The sequence below is a fragment of the Curcuma longa genome, chromosome 10 (genome assembly GCF_044706935.1).
Source record: "Curcuma longa cultivar G26 ecotype Majalengka, Jawa Barat chromosome 10, ITB_CL_G26_1.1, whole genome shotgun sequence".
Taxonomy (NCBI): domain Eukaryota; kingdom Viridiplantae; phylum Streptophyta; class Magnoliopsida; order Zingiberales; family Zingiberaceae; genus Curcuma; species Curcuma longa.
The window spans coordinates 8,731,485-8,746,849 of record NC_133870.1 but is presented as its reverse complement, the minus strand read 5'-3'; the positions used below and the strand labels follow the sequence as shown (position 1 = coordinate 8,746,849).

The 15,365-nt window shown below is 38.0% G+C and overlaps 2 protein-coding genes and 1 pseudogene across 3 annotated transcripts; 2 read left to right on the top strand and 1 right to left on the bottom strand.

Annotated features, from left to right (window-relative positions):
• Window positions 1-147: 147 nt before the first annotated feature.
• Window positions 148-1,949, bottom strand: LOC141835598 (chaperone protein ClpC2, chloroplastic-like; annotated as a pseudogene).
• A 4,121-nt stretch (window positions 1,950-6,070) lies between these two features.
• On the top strand, window positions 6,071-9,198 carry LOC141836506 (transcription factor SCREAM2-like). 2 transcript variants are annotated; one of them, XM_074724012.1, is made up of 5 exons: window positions 6,071-7,304; window positions 7,765-7,998; window positions 8,196-8,366; window positions 8,455-8,580; window positions 8,765-9,198. In XM_074724012.1, exons 1-4 carry the CDS (start codon window positions 6,114-6,116, stop codon window positions 8,536-8,538), a joined length of 1,680 nt encoding a protein of 559 aa, XP_074580113.1. In that variant the 5' UTR covers window positions 6,071-6,113; the 3' UTR covers window positions 8,539-8,580; window positions 8,765-9,198. The 2 variants fall into 2 exon arrangements, with proteins under 2 accessions (XP_074580113.1, XP_074580111.1); XM_074724010.1 differs by lacking the exon at window positions 8,765-9,198 and having other exon boundaries at window positions 8,455-8,755.
• Window positions 9,199-13,198: 4,000 nt separating this feature from the next.
• On the top strand, window positions 13,199-15,016 carry LOC141836353 (nudix hydrolase 13, mitochondrial-like). Its single transcript, XM_074723822.1, has 5 exons — window positions 13,199-13,284; window positions 13,564-13,678; window positions 13,774-13,857; window positions 14,434-14,583; window positions 14,677-15,016. The coding sequence occupies exons 1-5, from the start codon at window positions 13,211-13,213 to the stop codon at window positions 14,851-14,853; spliced, it is 600 nt and encodes a 199-aa protein (XP_074579923.1). The 5' UTR covers window positions 13,199-13,210; the 3' UTR covers window positions 14,854-15,016.
• The last annotated feature ends 349 nt before the right edge of the window (window positions 15,017-15,365 follow it).

Sequence of the window (15,365 nt, the reverse complement as noted above, 5' to 3'; positions counted from 1 at the left end):
TCCAAAGCAGGATCCTGCTCTATGTGTTTTCTGTATTCATCAAGCGCAGTGTCTCCAATGCACTGGAACAAAGTTGATAACAAATTACAATTCAAGTTACATGTTTATTAATGATAGACATACCCTGCAGCTGGTTTTATTCACTTCTCACACTTTGGGTGATTGCATGATTTCTACCTGTTTATGAAAATCATAAAATTGAAGTAATGAGTAGTTTAAACACCTTTTTCCCTTCAATAGTTTCTGGAACATCTCCAATGGTTATGCGCCGAGCAAGTCCTTCTGCAATGGCTGTCCATCCAACACCAGGCTCCTCAATTAGTTCTTTGTACGCCTAACCAGAATTTGTGTAACTCGCTCTATCTGTTCTTTCCTACCAACAACGGTATCTAACTTTCCCTGTGGAGTTGACATGTTGCACAGAGTTTCATGTTTGATGGTAATAATTAACGAACATGTTTCTGAGTTAGAGATCCAAGATTACCTCCTCTGCTAACTTTGTTAAATCTGTTCCATACTCCTCAAGTGTTCCATGATGAAGCTTGAAATTGCCTCAATACTAACTTCTCATTGATCCAAAATGAAGTTAAACAATGATTTACTTGAGTACGTATGTTGCTTGGATCAGCTCCAAGACTCTCAAGTACATGGGCAGCCACACCACCCTCACGCAGAAGCCCAAGAAGTAGGTGCCCAGACCCTACATAGTTATGATATGGAATTCAACAATATGGATCATGAATTCCAACTTATACCTAAAAGCTAAGAAAAGAAGGAAAAGACTAACAAAACAAGAGAAAGTAAAAGAACCCGAACTCATGCAATCTGCTGGGCGATCAATAAGAAAAATCAACCCACATGAGAACCACTATTTCACTATGAAATATTATCCTCTCATTATATGTTGGATGATCTAAATACTCGATATATTGCATAAACAAATGGAAAAACATACAACAAAGAGAATAGCATCAGCTTTCCAAAGTGCAAGATATTATTCATGTTCAACCACAATTATTAATGACCAATCTCTGGAGAATTACAAATATGGTCATCAGTGCAAGTGAGATATGTCATAGGTGATGATGCTGAAAGCCTGAAACCCTGACTGATTCAGGAAGGTAGAATATGCATTTCTATATTTGAAGTGTATGGCAGAACATTCTGCTTTTGGTCACGCAAGCAGTCTAGTGCTGGCATTCAATTCACTTCAAAAACCACATTTCTAGAACATATAAAGTTACATGATATAAAAGGTCCAAATCTATTGAACAAGTGATTTACTGGACAAACGAGTTAGCAGATTGCTGAAAATAGCATAAATTTTTAAATTGATGTAGCTAAATATGAAGAAAACAAGTTCTGGAATTAAGTTCATCAATAAAGCTCTATAACTGAAGATCCCAAACTTACCAAGTTGTTGAGCTTCCTCTAATGAGAATTCTAACACACGTTTTGCGTGAAGTCTAAAAGGTATCTCAACAGCAACAACTCCACTTCCCCTTCCAATAATCTTTTCCACTTCCACCCTTGCATCTTTAGGATTAATTCCCACTGATTCTAAAACTTTTGCAGCAATACATGTCCCTTCACCAAGAAGGCCCAACAATATTTGCTCTGCTTGAGTAAGCATTATCACTTTCATTCACTTCTCTGTAAAACAATCAAACATGGCCTTAGCAACTCCTCGACTGGCTTTCCCCTGCGAATGCGAATGAGATATATATCTTGAAACCACCAAACAAAAATCACGTTTGTATCTTGATGAGGTGCCTAGGATATCTATCCTTCTCAAGCCTTGCAATGGAAGAAGATCACATCATTTGAACACTCCTTTTAGCATTTCTAGCCTTGAAGGTGAATTTTCTCTTGACAAGAGATAAATATCCTTGGATCCTCACGGCCCTACAGGTAGCAACACTGTCAAACAAATGTATTTGGACACCCATGTCCAGAGGTTGATAGTTCAGATAATTTCCCACTATGGTAATAGAACCCTCAGAATTCAAGAAATCCACAGGTAAGAGAAAAATTGTACTATCAAATGAATCAATTGGATGATTACAAGTTACCAAGCATGGCACAGCACGGTGTGTAACTCAAAGAGGACACAAATAACTTGAACAAGATATTAACCAGAAAAACATGAATAGATGCATATAGAGACAACAATAATGGAAGAACTCTAGGTCAATTACCAAGTAACCCGGAGGGCCTTCATGCACTCAAAATCCGCTGCATAAAGGAGCCGTCCCACTCTGAAGCAGGTGTCTCAGTTTCTCATATTATGTCAGAACACCCAACCAGATACTTGAAGTACTTCAATGCGCATTTTTCATCTCATTTGATCTTCATCTTATGAGGCGTACGATACAAAGAACAACAAATTCGTGCATTCAAATCAAAATCTGGAACTTTAATTCACAATTCATTCAAGGACGATAAGGAGACACTCTACAAAAGACGAGGGAAGAACAAATACCGAAACGGGCACAAACCCTTAAAATTTCCAAGTTTCGACAAATTCGTGCATTCAAATCAAAATCTGGAACTTTAATTCACAATTCATTCAAGGACAATAAGGAGACACTCTACAAAAGACGAGGGAAGATCGAACAACTACCCAAACAGGCACAAACCCTTCAAAATTTCCAAGGTTTCGACAAATTCGTGCATTCAAATCAAAATCTGGAACTTTAATTCACAATTCATTCAAGGACGATAAGGAGACACTCTACAAAAGACGAGGAAAGAACAACTACCCAAACGGGCACAAACCCTTCAAAATTTCCAAGGTTTAGACAGAAAGAGAATTCAGCACGATTAGGATGAGAGATGAAGCGGCGGCGGCGGCGGCGGCGACGGCGGAGGAGGAGGAGGAGGTACAAATTCAAACGAGAAAAAGACCGTTTGAAACTATAACGGCTACCTGCGGATGCCTTGCTAATTCTTTTTACTACACATTTTCTACCCGTTAATTTACCCTACCGGTAATTGGTACGTAAACAAACCCCACACCTCGGCGGACGGACCAATTAATGTTTGGGCCGGATTGGGCTACAATTGGAGTTGGGCCACGAAATAAATATTTTGCTAAAAAGTGCTTATAACTTTAGAGAAATTATCTAAACGGTCCCTAGTAATTGAAAATATCTGCACAAGCTCCTTAACTGGTTCTTTCTCCTACACTAGAGCAAGGTACTCCGAAGTACTCCTTGTTACTTATTTCAGCATAAAATTCAGTGATGATTCTCCATGACTTCACTCATGAACGCCATTGATGAACCTTATGCAGCAGATAGAGCAGAGTAGGTAGTTCTCCGCATTAATTCAAGAGAAGAGAGGAATAAGTTCTGAGACATAATAAGTTCTCATTCATGCATTCTGTGATTGTCCCATCTGTAACTTCTTCTGACTTCATCTGCAGATCTTAACCAGATTGATGCATGATGAATTTATCACTACTGGTACGAGCTCATTCATGCTGATGGCTTTGAATGACGACGTACGCATGCATCGTCGATGGCTTTGGGATGGAACATTCCTCGCCAATGTGAAACAGAGCGATTAATTTTCAAACTTGTTGTCTTGCAAATTAAACCTCCTGGGATACGCAATCTGATCATTGGTTATGAAGAGGAATTCCAGTTCAACGCTGTAACGGTGGACAGCGACAAATCGAGTTATGACGAAGAACAATAATTAAGCGGAGGGAGAAGGAGGAGGAGGTGGCTGCGACTGTGCGTTGCATGAGGACGAAGGCATCGGAATAGCGAGGGAGGTGAATGGAAGAGAAGCAGTCACGAGAGTCTTGAGCTGCCTTTCTCTTCTTCCCTTTTAATTTAATGTCTAGCTCTCTGTCTTTCTCTCTCTCCAATTTATTCCAATCCTGCACCATTTCCCATTGGCATGCACCTTCTTTCTCTGCTCTGTCTCCTCGTTTGTCTGATTCTGCCATTAATGAGGGAGTCTAATTGGACCTCTTCTCTTCTCTTCTCTTCTCTTCTCTTCTCTTTCAGCCGGTGGTTAAAGAACAGTCGTCGTCAGTCTCACTTTCACACTCCAATGCCGTCGCTGTTGCCCTATTTACCAGGGAATATATTAAGAAGACGCTAATTCAGATTGAAATTCATCAATCGGTTAAAGTTAACTAATTCCATTTTATCATTCTTCCTGATATAAACATTAATTCCACGATCAATATATCGGATTTGCAGAACAGTGGGGAGGAACTGTGAGTTAGGCTCCCTCGAGTGTTGCCATTGATAGGTTAACGAGCTATGTATGTTGAGCACAGCCTAAGGAAAAGGACTTGGCATGAATACTACTGCCCTCATTTTGTTGCTATATACTGATATACAGGCCGCCACATGGAGCATTATTTGCCCTCTCATGCTACAACGAAGTACGCAGTACTCCTCCCGTTGCTTTTTTAAAACAAAATCAAAATTGCTTTTTATTTTTTATTTTATCAAAATGTATAGCGTTTCATTTTAGTTTTGTATATTTTATTGTAGATATTGTTGTAGTAATTACACGTTTATAATTGTTATAATATGAACCTCTCAATTCTGGACACTAATAATATTGTATTGTGGCTAGATACTTTTCTTTTTAGCTCTGAGGTATATATAATTAACGTTAGTTATGATAGAATATAGTTATTGAAATAGAGAAAGGTTGAATCTCGATAAAATCAAGATAATGTTCTCCTTCATCGTGGTCAACTATAGCTTCTCAATTTACCTCCTCACAGATGATCATGAAACCGACTGTGAGACTGCTGGGGTGACGGATTCTACCCTTAATTTGCTGAAGAAATGTGGCTAGATACTTTATTTATAGTCAACATGAATAACATTATGTTATAATAATACTTAAATTCTAATCAAAGCTAATAATATTGTAATGTGGTTAGATACTTTATTTATAGTCAACATGAATAACATTATGTTATAATAATACTTAAATTCTAATCAAAGCTAATAATATTGTATTGTAGTAGATACGGTTCATAACTATTATAATATGAATACTTCATCTCTAATCAATATTTATCAATATTATGAACTACTATAATATACCATTTATTTCTAAGTTAATATTAATCAATATTATATTATAACAGTTACGAGATCATAATTATTGTAATTATATAATTATACAATTATAAAATCTTAATTTTGATAATTATATAACTGCTATATTATTATAATTATTATATAATATAATAATAATTATAGTGGTTATGATCCTGTAATATAAAAAAATGAAGATAATTTTGAAAAGTAAAATGTATAGAAGGGAGATGGAATATTATTTTGATATTTCGACTATTCTAATAAAATGTACTTTTGATTTTTTAATTTTTTCCTTTTATAAGGAAAAAATTAGGAAGTTCAAAAGCTATTTATTTGTTTGCTTTTAGTTTTACCTCTACATTATTACATGTTTATCCATAAGTAATGTTGTTGTTTTGAGTTTATCTTTATATTTTTTTAATCTGCTATCTCAACGATTTCATATAATTATTTTATGACCATCTATAAAGTGGTAAATTGAGAAACTTGATTCATCTATGAAGAAGTAAATTGAGAAACTGCAATTGCCATGAGATTATCTCAGTTTTGTCAAGATTTAAATCATAATTCTGTTTCATCATAACCAACTCAACTATGTCTGATGACTGTCATGGGATATCTTCTTATCATATTGTAGGTTATTTTCCATTTGAAAAATAGCAAAAACAAAAAAGGTTAAATTTATCCAAATAATATATTATAAGAATTAATTAACAGCCGTTGGCATTTCTGATCGTATTTAATTTTATATTTTTGAAAGGAAAAAAAAGGTGAAAATGTATAAATCGGGTAGTTTATTGCATGATTGCCAGCCATAGGCATTTTGCAACTTTAACAGCTCAGCTCAGTAATTAATTATGGCAAGTTACAGAGGAAAAAAACGGCACGCCACGCCACGCGTCGCGCTTTTTGAAGAAAACGTAACGTTTCAGACCCATCGCCTCTCTTACAAGTGGCAGAGGAAGGAGAGCCATCTGTAGCAGTACAAAAGAAGCAGAGCCTCCGACTCCGAGCCGGGCCTTGCTCTCGAGGATGAACGGCGTCGTGTGGGTGGACGAGGCCGGCGTCGAAGAGGACGCCGAGTCGTGGACTAGAGCAGGCGCTGCCGGCGGAGTAATGGGCCGCGATGGCAAGGACGAGCTCGGCCTCCCGAGCTTCAAGACCATGCTCGACGACGAATGGTACTTCGGCGCCGCCACCGCGGCATCCGCCCCCAACCTGGTACCTGCCGCGGCCGCCGGTCACCACCACCCCTTCGACGCCTTCCAGCAGCATCCGGAGCTCAAAGACGTGAGCTTTCCCTCGAAACTTAAGCCGCATGAGGCCTTGCTGCTCCCGCCCGTCGATGACCTAGATCAAAACATGCCGCCGTTTTTCACTCCGAAATCCGGGTTTTCCTCTCTTTTTGGTGCGGTTTGTTCGAGCCCCTTCGACGCCGGGGTCGATCTTGGGTGCGACGCTCCGGGGTTTCTTTCGGCTCCCCACTTCTCCGCTTCTTCTGTCATGATGAATAGAGTCGGTGGTGGCGGCGGCGGTGAAGGGGAAGCAATCATGGGTTTCGCTGGAGTCGGACCCGGCAACCAACTTGGCTGTGCTGATCTGAGCTCAGCGGCCGAGTTCTCCGGTGGGCGTCTGCTTCCGACGTCCGAGCGATGTTCCGGTTCCATCTCCACTGCCGCCTTCAGTCCCATGGGCTTCGACTGCTTTGAAAATTCTCCATTTCTCAACGGGTCCAAAGTTCTGAGGCCATTGGAGATCTTCCCTTCGATGGGAGCACCGCCGACGCTGTTTCAGAAGCGGGCCGCCGCCGCCGCTCTCCGGCAGAATTCGGGCGTGGGTGGCGAAAATGGTGCCTTTTGGGGGCTGTGGAGCCCTGAAGGAGCGGCGCAGGGCAACCAGGGGAAATTCACTTTGGAAGAAGAGATCGAGAAGAATAGGAAAGGGGACGAGGAGTACGAGATGGACGATGGAAGCATGGATGCGTCGGGGTTGAACTATGACACGGATGACGGTGCAGCAGAGGACGCCAAAGGCGAGGACACGGCAAAGGATGGCGGCATAGGGAGCAGCTCGATTGCCCACAGCACAGTGACTGGTGGTGGAGACCGGAAAGGGAAGAAGAAGGGCCTCCCTGCCAAGAACTTAATGGCGGAAAGGAGGAGGAGAAAGAAGCTCAACGACCGGCTTTACATGCTAAGATCTGTGGTTCCCAAGATCAGCAAGGTGAAATGAGCATCCTTCACTTGATGGTTTCTATTAACAAGTTCTATTTCCTTCAAATTATCCAATTTTGACTGCATGTTCTATGATAGCTGCTCAAATTTTGTGGTTCGTCATTGTCAAGAAAAACACTTCACTTTTGCATTCCGAATCGTCTAGCCCCAAGATTGTTCTTTGGGGATGATCTAGACTAGAAATACTGCAGCATAAAGCATGCTAATTCTCTCGCCATTTTAGAAATCCTGCAGCTATCTCTTTATCAATCAATTTCAATGATTCCCATAACTATGTTTATAGTTTTAGTTTTAGATTACCTTGTTCATATAGCTGTGGAGTTCTTTGTTATACTAGTGATGGTATAGTTCTTTTGTTACAATTAAGTAGAAAATGTAGGAATGGTATTTTGCTTTTTTTTATCATCTTTTCTGATATTGATGTATATAATTCCATCTTGACCTTGTAGATGGACAGAGCTTCGATTCTTGGCGATGCAATTGAGTACTTAAAAGAGCTTTTGCAAAGGATCAACGACCTTCATAATGAACTAGAGTCTACTCCTTCAAGTTCTTCAATTCCTGGTACTAGTGGCGCGAGCTTCCACCCTTTGACTCCAACACTGCCTACTCTACCATGTCGTGTGAAGGAGGAGCTTTGCTCGAGCTCTTCTTTACCAAGCCCAACTAATCAACCAGCAAGGGTTTGTGTCTTCATCCAAATCTTTCCTTAAAGATCCTGATTTTCATCAGCAATTCTCTTTAACAGTGCCTATGTTAAACTATACAATCATGATGTGGAACTTAGGATTCCAAAGCATGCAATCTTCTGGTTAGAATTTTTCAGTGTATCGATCTAATGTTGTTGCAGTTGCTGATAATCTAAATTCTGCATTCGCAGGTAGAAGTTAGGCTACGAGAAGGCCGAGCAGTGAACATCCATATGTTCTGTGCCCGCCAACCTGGTCTATTGCTTTCGACCATGAGGGCACTCGATGGCCTAGGGCTCGACATCCAACAAGCTGTCATAAGCTGCTTCAATGGATTCGCCTTGGACGTTTTCCGAGCTGAGGCAAGCAATCTTTCTTCTCATTATTGTATATCAAGGCAAAATCGATTCGATATTCTCTTGATCATGTCGTTAATTTCCCCTCTCCCAGCAATGCAAAGACCCTGGGATTCTGCCAGAAGATATCAAAGCAGTGCTCTTGCATTCTGCAGGGTTCGACAACACAATGCTGTGAGAAATCAAGGATTCATCTTCTTCTCTCCTTATAACAAACACTGTCAGTCAGTCTTTCTCATCCTGCAATAATAATAATAATAAGAATGTACAATTCAATGTTAGTTCGTATTGTTGTTCTAGCTTGCAATCAATATATATATATTATATTTTGTAATCATAAAAGATATAAACCACCCAGATTGAATGCTATTTGAAAACACCACACCAACTTAGTTGTTTCACAGTCCCATGCAAGATTTACGTTGCTCCAGCTGCAAGCGAAGGCCTGGTTGGCTTCTTCTGCTTGGACACACTCAGACACAAAAGTGGGAATCAGGAACAAAATACAAGAAAGTTCAGAACTCTCCTTTTCCCCTCTGGGCGTTGCATCACGGAGGCTTCATGCAGAGAGAGAGAGAGAGAGAGAGAGAGAGAGAGAGACATCATGATCGCAAAAAGACTCTTTAAATGGCTTCTTCTGCTTGGATTTATTCACACCGATGGAGATTGATAGAATTGAATATAGAAACAATGGGTTGCCAGGAATTGGCATCATTGGGTGGTTCCTCCAGATCAAGAAAGTTACATTAATATTCTTTGATCGATCGACAGGTACAATGTGACATTCATAATAATGTATTATGTGACTTTGGGACAAATGGTGGGAACGAAGCCAGTGGCAGTCAGTAGAGAATCCTTTGGCTTTGTTAATTATGGTGTATGGAATATAGGAGCCTAGGAGGGGTTGATTATTATCCCCGGGGCGATGGTGCAATGATAGGACATCTGGATTGTGATCTAGGGACTCACGGTTCGATCCCCAGTTACGATGTATTTGTAAGAATTTTCCTTCCAAATGGGGAACGTAATCAAAGGATACTGGACATCTGGATTGACCGTCGTATGCGCTTCCCGATTTACCTTGGTGGTCGGTGGGAAATTTCTGTAAGACCGGATCGGTCACCTCTAGGGATTGAGTCCATAAGACTGATTGAGATTTATGAATAGGAGGGGTTGGTTATTTTCTTTTTTTTTTTACAAAACTTTGAAACAGTTTTATTTTTAACGATTATGATTTCGTAGTTAGCTGCTATAACTATCACTATAGTTGTAACAATCATATAATTACTATAATATGATATTGATCGATGAAATATACATGTTATAAAAGTTAAATGAAGTGTTACTAATATTGATATATCACTTTTTCTTATACTAAATCAAAACAAGCATATTCTTTTTTTTATTTTAATTTAGTTTTTAAAGCATTTTTAAAATAAGGATCACGTGTACAACTCATAAATTCTTAGTATAATTTATACACTCAAAAAAAGTCGAATATTAATCTTATTTAAAATTCAAATTATGAGAGATTGAAAGTTAAAAATAAAAATTCAATCTTGACATTACAAATCATAACTAAAATAAAAGTCTGAGTTTGAAATACATCTAACAACACACTAAAGGCCCATGTTATTGTCCCAATATCATATCTTAGGCAACAAATGCAAAATGCCATCCGAAGTATATCACGTTGCTCAATGAAATTCATATATTTTTATAATAATATAATATTATCCATTTTGAGTCTAAATTCTCATGGATTTTTATGTATTTTCAATATAAAATTTTGATTACAATCACAATAATCCTTTCATCAAACGAAGGACTATAATACTCCACGATACTCCAATCGTTTGGACGCACACCTTACATGAAATATCTGGAGCACCACTTGCTTTGAGAATTTATCATGACTTTTACTTGGAACTTTCACTATAATTCTTATAATCCAGGCCTTCTATACTTAGTTTTTTTTTCTTAAAGCTTTTTACGTAGTTCCATTTAGATTATGACTTTGATATCACTTATTGCGTAATGGAATTCACATATTTTTATAATGATACGATATTATCTACTTTGAGCTTATTTTTGAATTTCACCTAAAAGATTTCATACCAATCAAAATATTTTCTATCTTATAAATTCATGATCTTCTATATATTTATAATATGAAATTTGAAAGGATAAAATCCACCAACTAGATGAAGTCGGAGGTATTGTAACAGCTATAATTATTATAGTAGTTACGATTTTATGGCTGATATAATATATTTGACATATTTAATATTTAAAAAATATTTACGTTGTAAAATTATAATTTTATAGCCTAATACAATTCAATTCTCACTATTATAATAATTATGGAATCTTAATTGTTAGAATACTATTTTATCTTATTCATAAAGTTGATCAATTATATTATAATTTAATTAATACATGCGTCAGAAGCCATTAACAGGATGTTTGAGTAAATACATCAGGTCGGGCCGACAAAGGACATGACGAAGCACGTGACTTTGTGCATGCATGGCCCACAGTATGTCACACGGGCGGACTATGCGCCCGTGCACGTCAGCTTGTGGCACGTGTGATCGGGGTGGAAGGTATATGTAATATAAAGTTTTTTAATAGTCAAATAAATTTAAGGATAATTAATTGTTGTTATTAAAGGATAATTCCTTTTTATTGCATGGCGCCGTTTCTTTTTGATTTTTTATCTAAAGGGGCGAAGGCTCCCACTCCATCCATTTCTCTATAAAAGTACACAACTATACCCTCAACCACATTATTCGATATTAAATTTTTCACCACACGTATTAAATCATGTATCGATCTATCAATTGTATAAATCAGTTCACATTGTAGTAATTATGATTTTATAATTATTATAATACATACTTAACTTCCTTAAAAATATTCACATTGTAATAGTTACGATTTTATAGATGTTACAATGCAGATTTAATTTATTCATTTAGCATTCACGTTGTAGTAGCTACAAAATCATAATTATTACAATTCAAACTTATCTACCTAACATTCATATTGTAACAACTACGAACTCGTAGTTACTAAAATTCAAACATTTTCTTTTACTAGCAGTCACGTTGTAGCAGCTATGATTGCAACCCGTAGTTGTTACAATTTGAATTTCTTATATTCAACAACATTCACGTTGTAGTAGTTACGAAATTGTAGCCGCTACAATACGCACTTGTCCTATTCATATAATAGATTGATGAAAGATAATAATATTGAATAGTATACTAAAGAATAGTTATATTATTTTACATAGAGCAAAATGTCATTTTGATTAAAAATAAAAAAGAGATGCTCTAGATGATTTCTTAAAATGAATGTTCTTTTAATTTTTTACCATTAGTAAATAGTTAGTGACTGAAGTTAATTATTTTTAGATTATTAATTATGAAATGAGTCTTACTTTGCTGTTAATAATAATTACTATTATTATTAAAAATATCTTTTTTAATGTTATTGTAAAAAAAATACAATAACTAGTGAATCACTCTTCAAATATATTTAAAAAAAATCTCCTTGGTAACATTTAACAAAATAGAGCAGTAGAAAGAATAATCACTAAGAGCTGATAGTCGAAATCTTTCCTAAACCATTGGACGTTATTTTGCTTAAGTACTTTAACACCAAAACTTAAGATTGAGCGTGACTACAAAATACAACCTTAAACATATTATTTTTCGATTGAAATCTCCCTACAAACTAATAAGATAATCTCTCTCGAAAGTAGAATATGCCACTCTAACGGTTCTATATGATCAACTTTAAGATCATGAGGAATTGACCATTAAGAGGATATTGATTCAACTTCATCGAGATTCGACCCTTATATATTTCAATAAGATAATCTCACGATCTTTCTCACGACCTTGTTTACTTGTATCACCTTTAACGATCTTATCATTCTCCACGGTACATTAGTTTTTCAAGAGAAAAATTATCTTTTTTTTTTACTTCGCTTATGAAGAGTGAGTGACTAGTAAACAAGTCGGCGTCAATTGCTCGTCGTTAGAATGATAAAGATTTTGGAGGAATTTATGAGGATTTAAGATTCTAGAATGGTTGAAGAGGAGTGAAATGAACATTTTTTCACTGTTTTTTCATCAATCGTGCACGGCAAGAGTTGGATTAGGTCGCGCCTGAACACTTCGTCGAATCGGGTTCCCGATTTCTTGGGGCGCGGAGGAGCACGGCTTCGCTGAAAGATCGCGGTCACCGCCTGCGCTGGTTGCGCCATGAAGGTATCGTTCGTTTACTGAGTCTTCCTGGCTGTCGCCTCCGCGTCCTTTTCTGCGAAATCAAATGAAGGGCTAAAGCTACTAGTTTGCGTCTCGCGTAAAAAAATTGAATCTTTGCGCGGTTTCGTTGACTCCGAAGGGGTTAACTTCGGCGGGAATGGGCAGCCATGGCCAAGGTTGGTTTTCGAATTTCTGTACGACCCTTTCTCGATTTCTTTTCGTTCTTCGTCGCCCTAGCGTTTGCTTGGGGGCTGGGACTGGGGAAACTTTGAATGCGGCGAGGCGAACGCTCGGATGGACGAAAAACAAGGTTGAAGAAGACAAAGTTCCCGATTATTTCCGAAAAGACCTGGTTTTCAAGGGTTCTTACAGCGGCAGTATAAAGATGGGGTTTTGAGCTCCTGGTCGCCGAGACCTGGCGGTGGTAATCCCAGGTGAGGTAGATGAATTCCATATTGCTAATAATTTACTTCTTTTTTTATTTTTGGCCGGCACTGCTGATCTCCCTATCGTGTGCTTGTGTTCTTGTTTTTGTTTGGCAAAAGGTAGCAGCTTTCCTTTGACTGTGGAAGTATGTCGTCTCTTCTGCTTGCTCGCAAGGGCCGCCATCAGCAGCGGTATCACAACCAGCTCCGGCTGGTCGCAGGGTACCTTACACTCTTACCGTTGCCTATGTCTTTATTCTTAGCTCGAGTTTGTTTTCTTGTTTAAATGCTTCAATTAGAAAGACATGGTTCCAGATCCATCAATATTTGGCCTTTATGTTTCATCTCCATCATGTTAGCTGTATGTCTGTGTTGCGTATCCATGAAACAGAAAACAAAAAAAAGGATATTATCAAGTTGTTGTATCAGAGAATTCACTGATCTCTGATTCATTAAGTAAGAGCAATTGAACAATATAACAAGAGTCACTGGTCTGTGCAGATGCATTCCTTACAAGATAAGTAGAGTAGGCAACAATCAATCTGGTGATCTGCTAGATAGAGTGGAAGTTCTCATGATCAGTTCTCCAGGTCGGCATGATTTTGTCTTCCCAAAGGTAAAGAAGCTCCTGTTCTTTCAGATCGTAGCTCAGTAGGAGAGTACTCACTGAGGTCGTTGCTTGTTTCTTGTGTGATATATCTGCTGCGACAGGGTGGATGGGAAATAGATGAAACTGCAAGTGAAGCAGCATGCCGTGAAGCTTTGGAAGAAGCAGGAGTGAGGGGAACTCTGAATGTGAGTATTAAAATAGAACCTTGTTGTATCATGTGGAAATTTGTTACTCGAATCTTCCTCGATATGATATTTTGTTGCATCCTCCAACTGCTCTGCATGTGCTGTGATTCTTGTTTGTCCAACACCTTCAATATCTCTTTGCTGATGCTGAAACTTCTTTTTTTCTTCTGGTATTGGATACCCATGATAAACTAGCCTAATTTCGCTAATCATTCGCTCATCAGCACAATTTTTAATGTCACTTTCTGAGGCCAACTTTGTGTATTTAATATTCTTTTCACAATAATTCAGGGAAGTTTGAATATGTCCAATGGATTTGATGGTCTTTTTCTTCTAAATCAATTCTTGTCTGTAGAAAGAAATAGCCAACTGAAGAAAAATTTGGCCAAGGAACATGCTTCAATTCTTTGGCTGTGTTAGTTCTTAATCTCCTAGAAGTGGCATGTACTTTCATGAGGTCATTGCTAATGACTGACTATACATCCAACTGAATGATCGATAAGACCAATTCAACATTGATGACTTTCTCATTATCTGAAGTTCGATACAGTCATCACAATATCATTCATTATCCAGGAAACTGCATTAGGTGTTTGGGAATTCAGAAGCAAGAGCAGACAGAACACATGCAGCTTGGAAGGAACCTGCAAGGGTTACATGTTTGCATTGGAGGTCACTGAGGAGCTAAACTGCTACCCTGAGATGGACATCCATGCCAGGAAATGGGTCAGAATTTGATAGATCTTGTGATACTTCCAACCCTCAAAACACTCTGAAAACTTTTATTCTCTTCTAACTTCAGTTTTTCCTGCAAAACAGGTGACTGTTGGAGAGGCCTACGAACTTTGTCGATATAATTGGATGCGCGAAGCGCTTGATTCGTTCAGAAATCTGCTGACTGGAAAGCCTGTTTCTAGTGTGCCTGAGCTATCTGAGCCATCTGCTTTTCGGATCGGAGAAGTCACTGCTGCTAACTATGCAATAGTACCAATCTGAAAGTTCTCGGCCACTTTATGTAGAACTATCATTTAGGTATGCATCACATAACTTGCATTGCAACTCTGTTGTTCTTCGTGATCTAGTAGCAAATACTGTTAATATCTGTCTGGAAGACGACTATTTGTTCTTTAATAATCCTTTTAATTACCTTTGTTGGTTGTAGGTGATTATGGTGTCCAATAATCATGCAAATTATGAACTCATTAAAAAGGTTACTCTGCATTTTGTTTTCTTGAAACTGAAGTTCTTAAATTCTTGTGTTTCATTCATTTCACAGTTCAGCAGATACTGCAAAGGAGCGTTGACTTTCATGCTAAACTGACAAATTTATGTTTAAATATAGTGATGAGTAGAGCTCTATGAGGTACTCAGTTTGTTCTTGCTCAAGGCATAAATTTGACCGTATATTTAGACCTTCATTGAATGAAAAGTCAACTTATAGACTTCTCGAGGCTTAAATTTGATAAGTGAACTTATAGACTCAGCTTGAATGTCTAAATATAGCTGAC

Bases quoted from the DNA above. Each gene is read 5' to 3' on its own strand.
- LOC141836353 (XM_074723822.1), top strand. From the start codon at position 13,211: ATGTCGTCTCTTCTGCTTGCTCGCAAGGGCCGCCATCAGCAGCGGTAT. The intron at 13,285-13,563 runs GTACCTTACACT...TGGTCTGTGCAG, and splicing joins CAGCTCCGGCTGGTCGCAGG to ATGCATTCCTTACAAGATAA. The intron at 13,679-13,773 runs GTAAAGAAGCTC...CTGCTGCGACAG, and splicing joins ATGATTTTGTCTTCCCAAAG to GGTGGATGGGAAATAGATGA.
- LOC141836506 (XM_074724012.1), top strand. From the start codon at position 6,114: ATGAACGGCGTCGTGTGGGTGGACGAGGCCGGCGTCGAAGAGGACGCC. The intron at 7,999-8,195 runs GTTTGTGTCTTC...CTGCATTCGCAG, and splicing joins CAACTAATCAACCAGCAAGG to GTAGAAGTTAGGCTACGAGA. The intron at 8,367-8,454 runs GCAAGCAATCTT...CCCCTCTCCCAG, and splicing joins TGGACGTTTTCCGAGCTGAG to CAATGCAAAGACCCTGGGAT.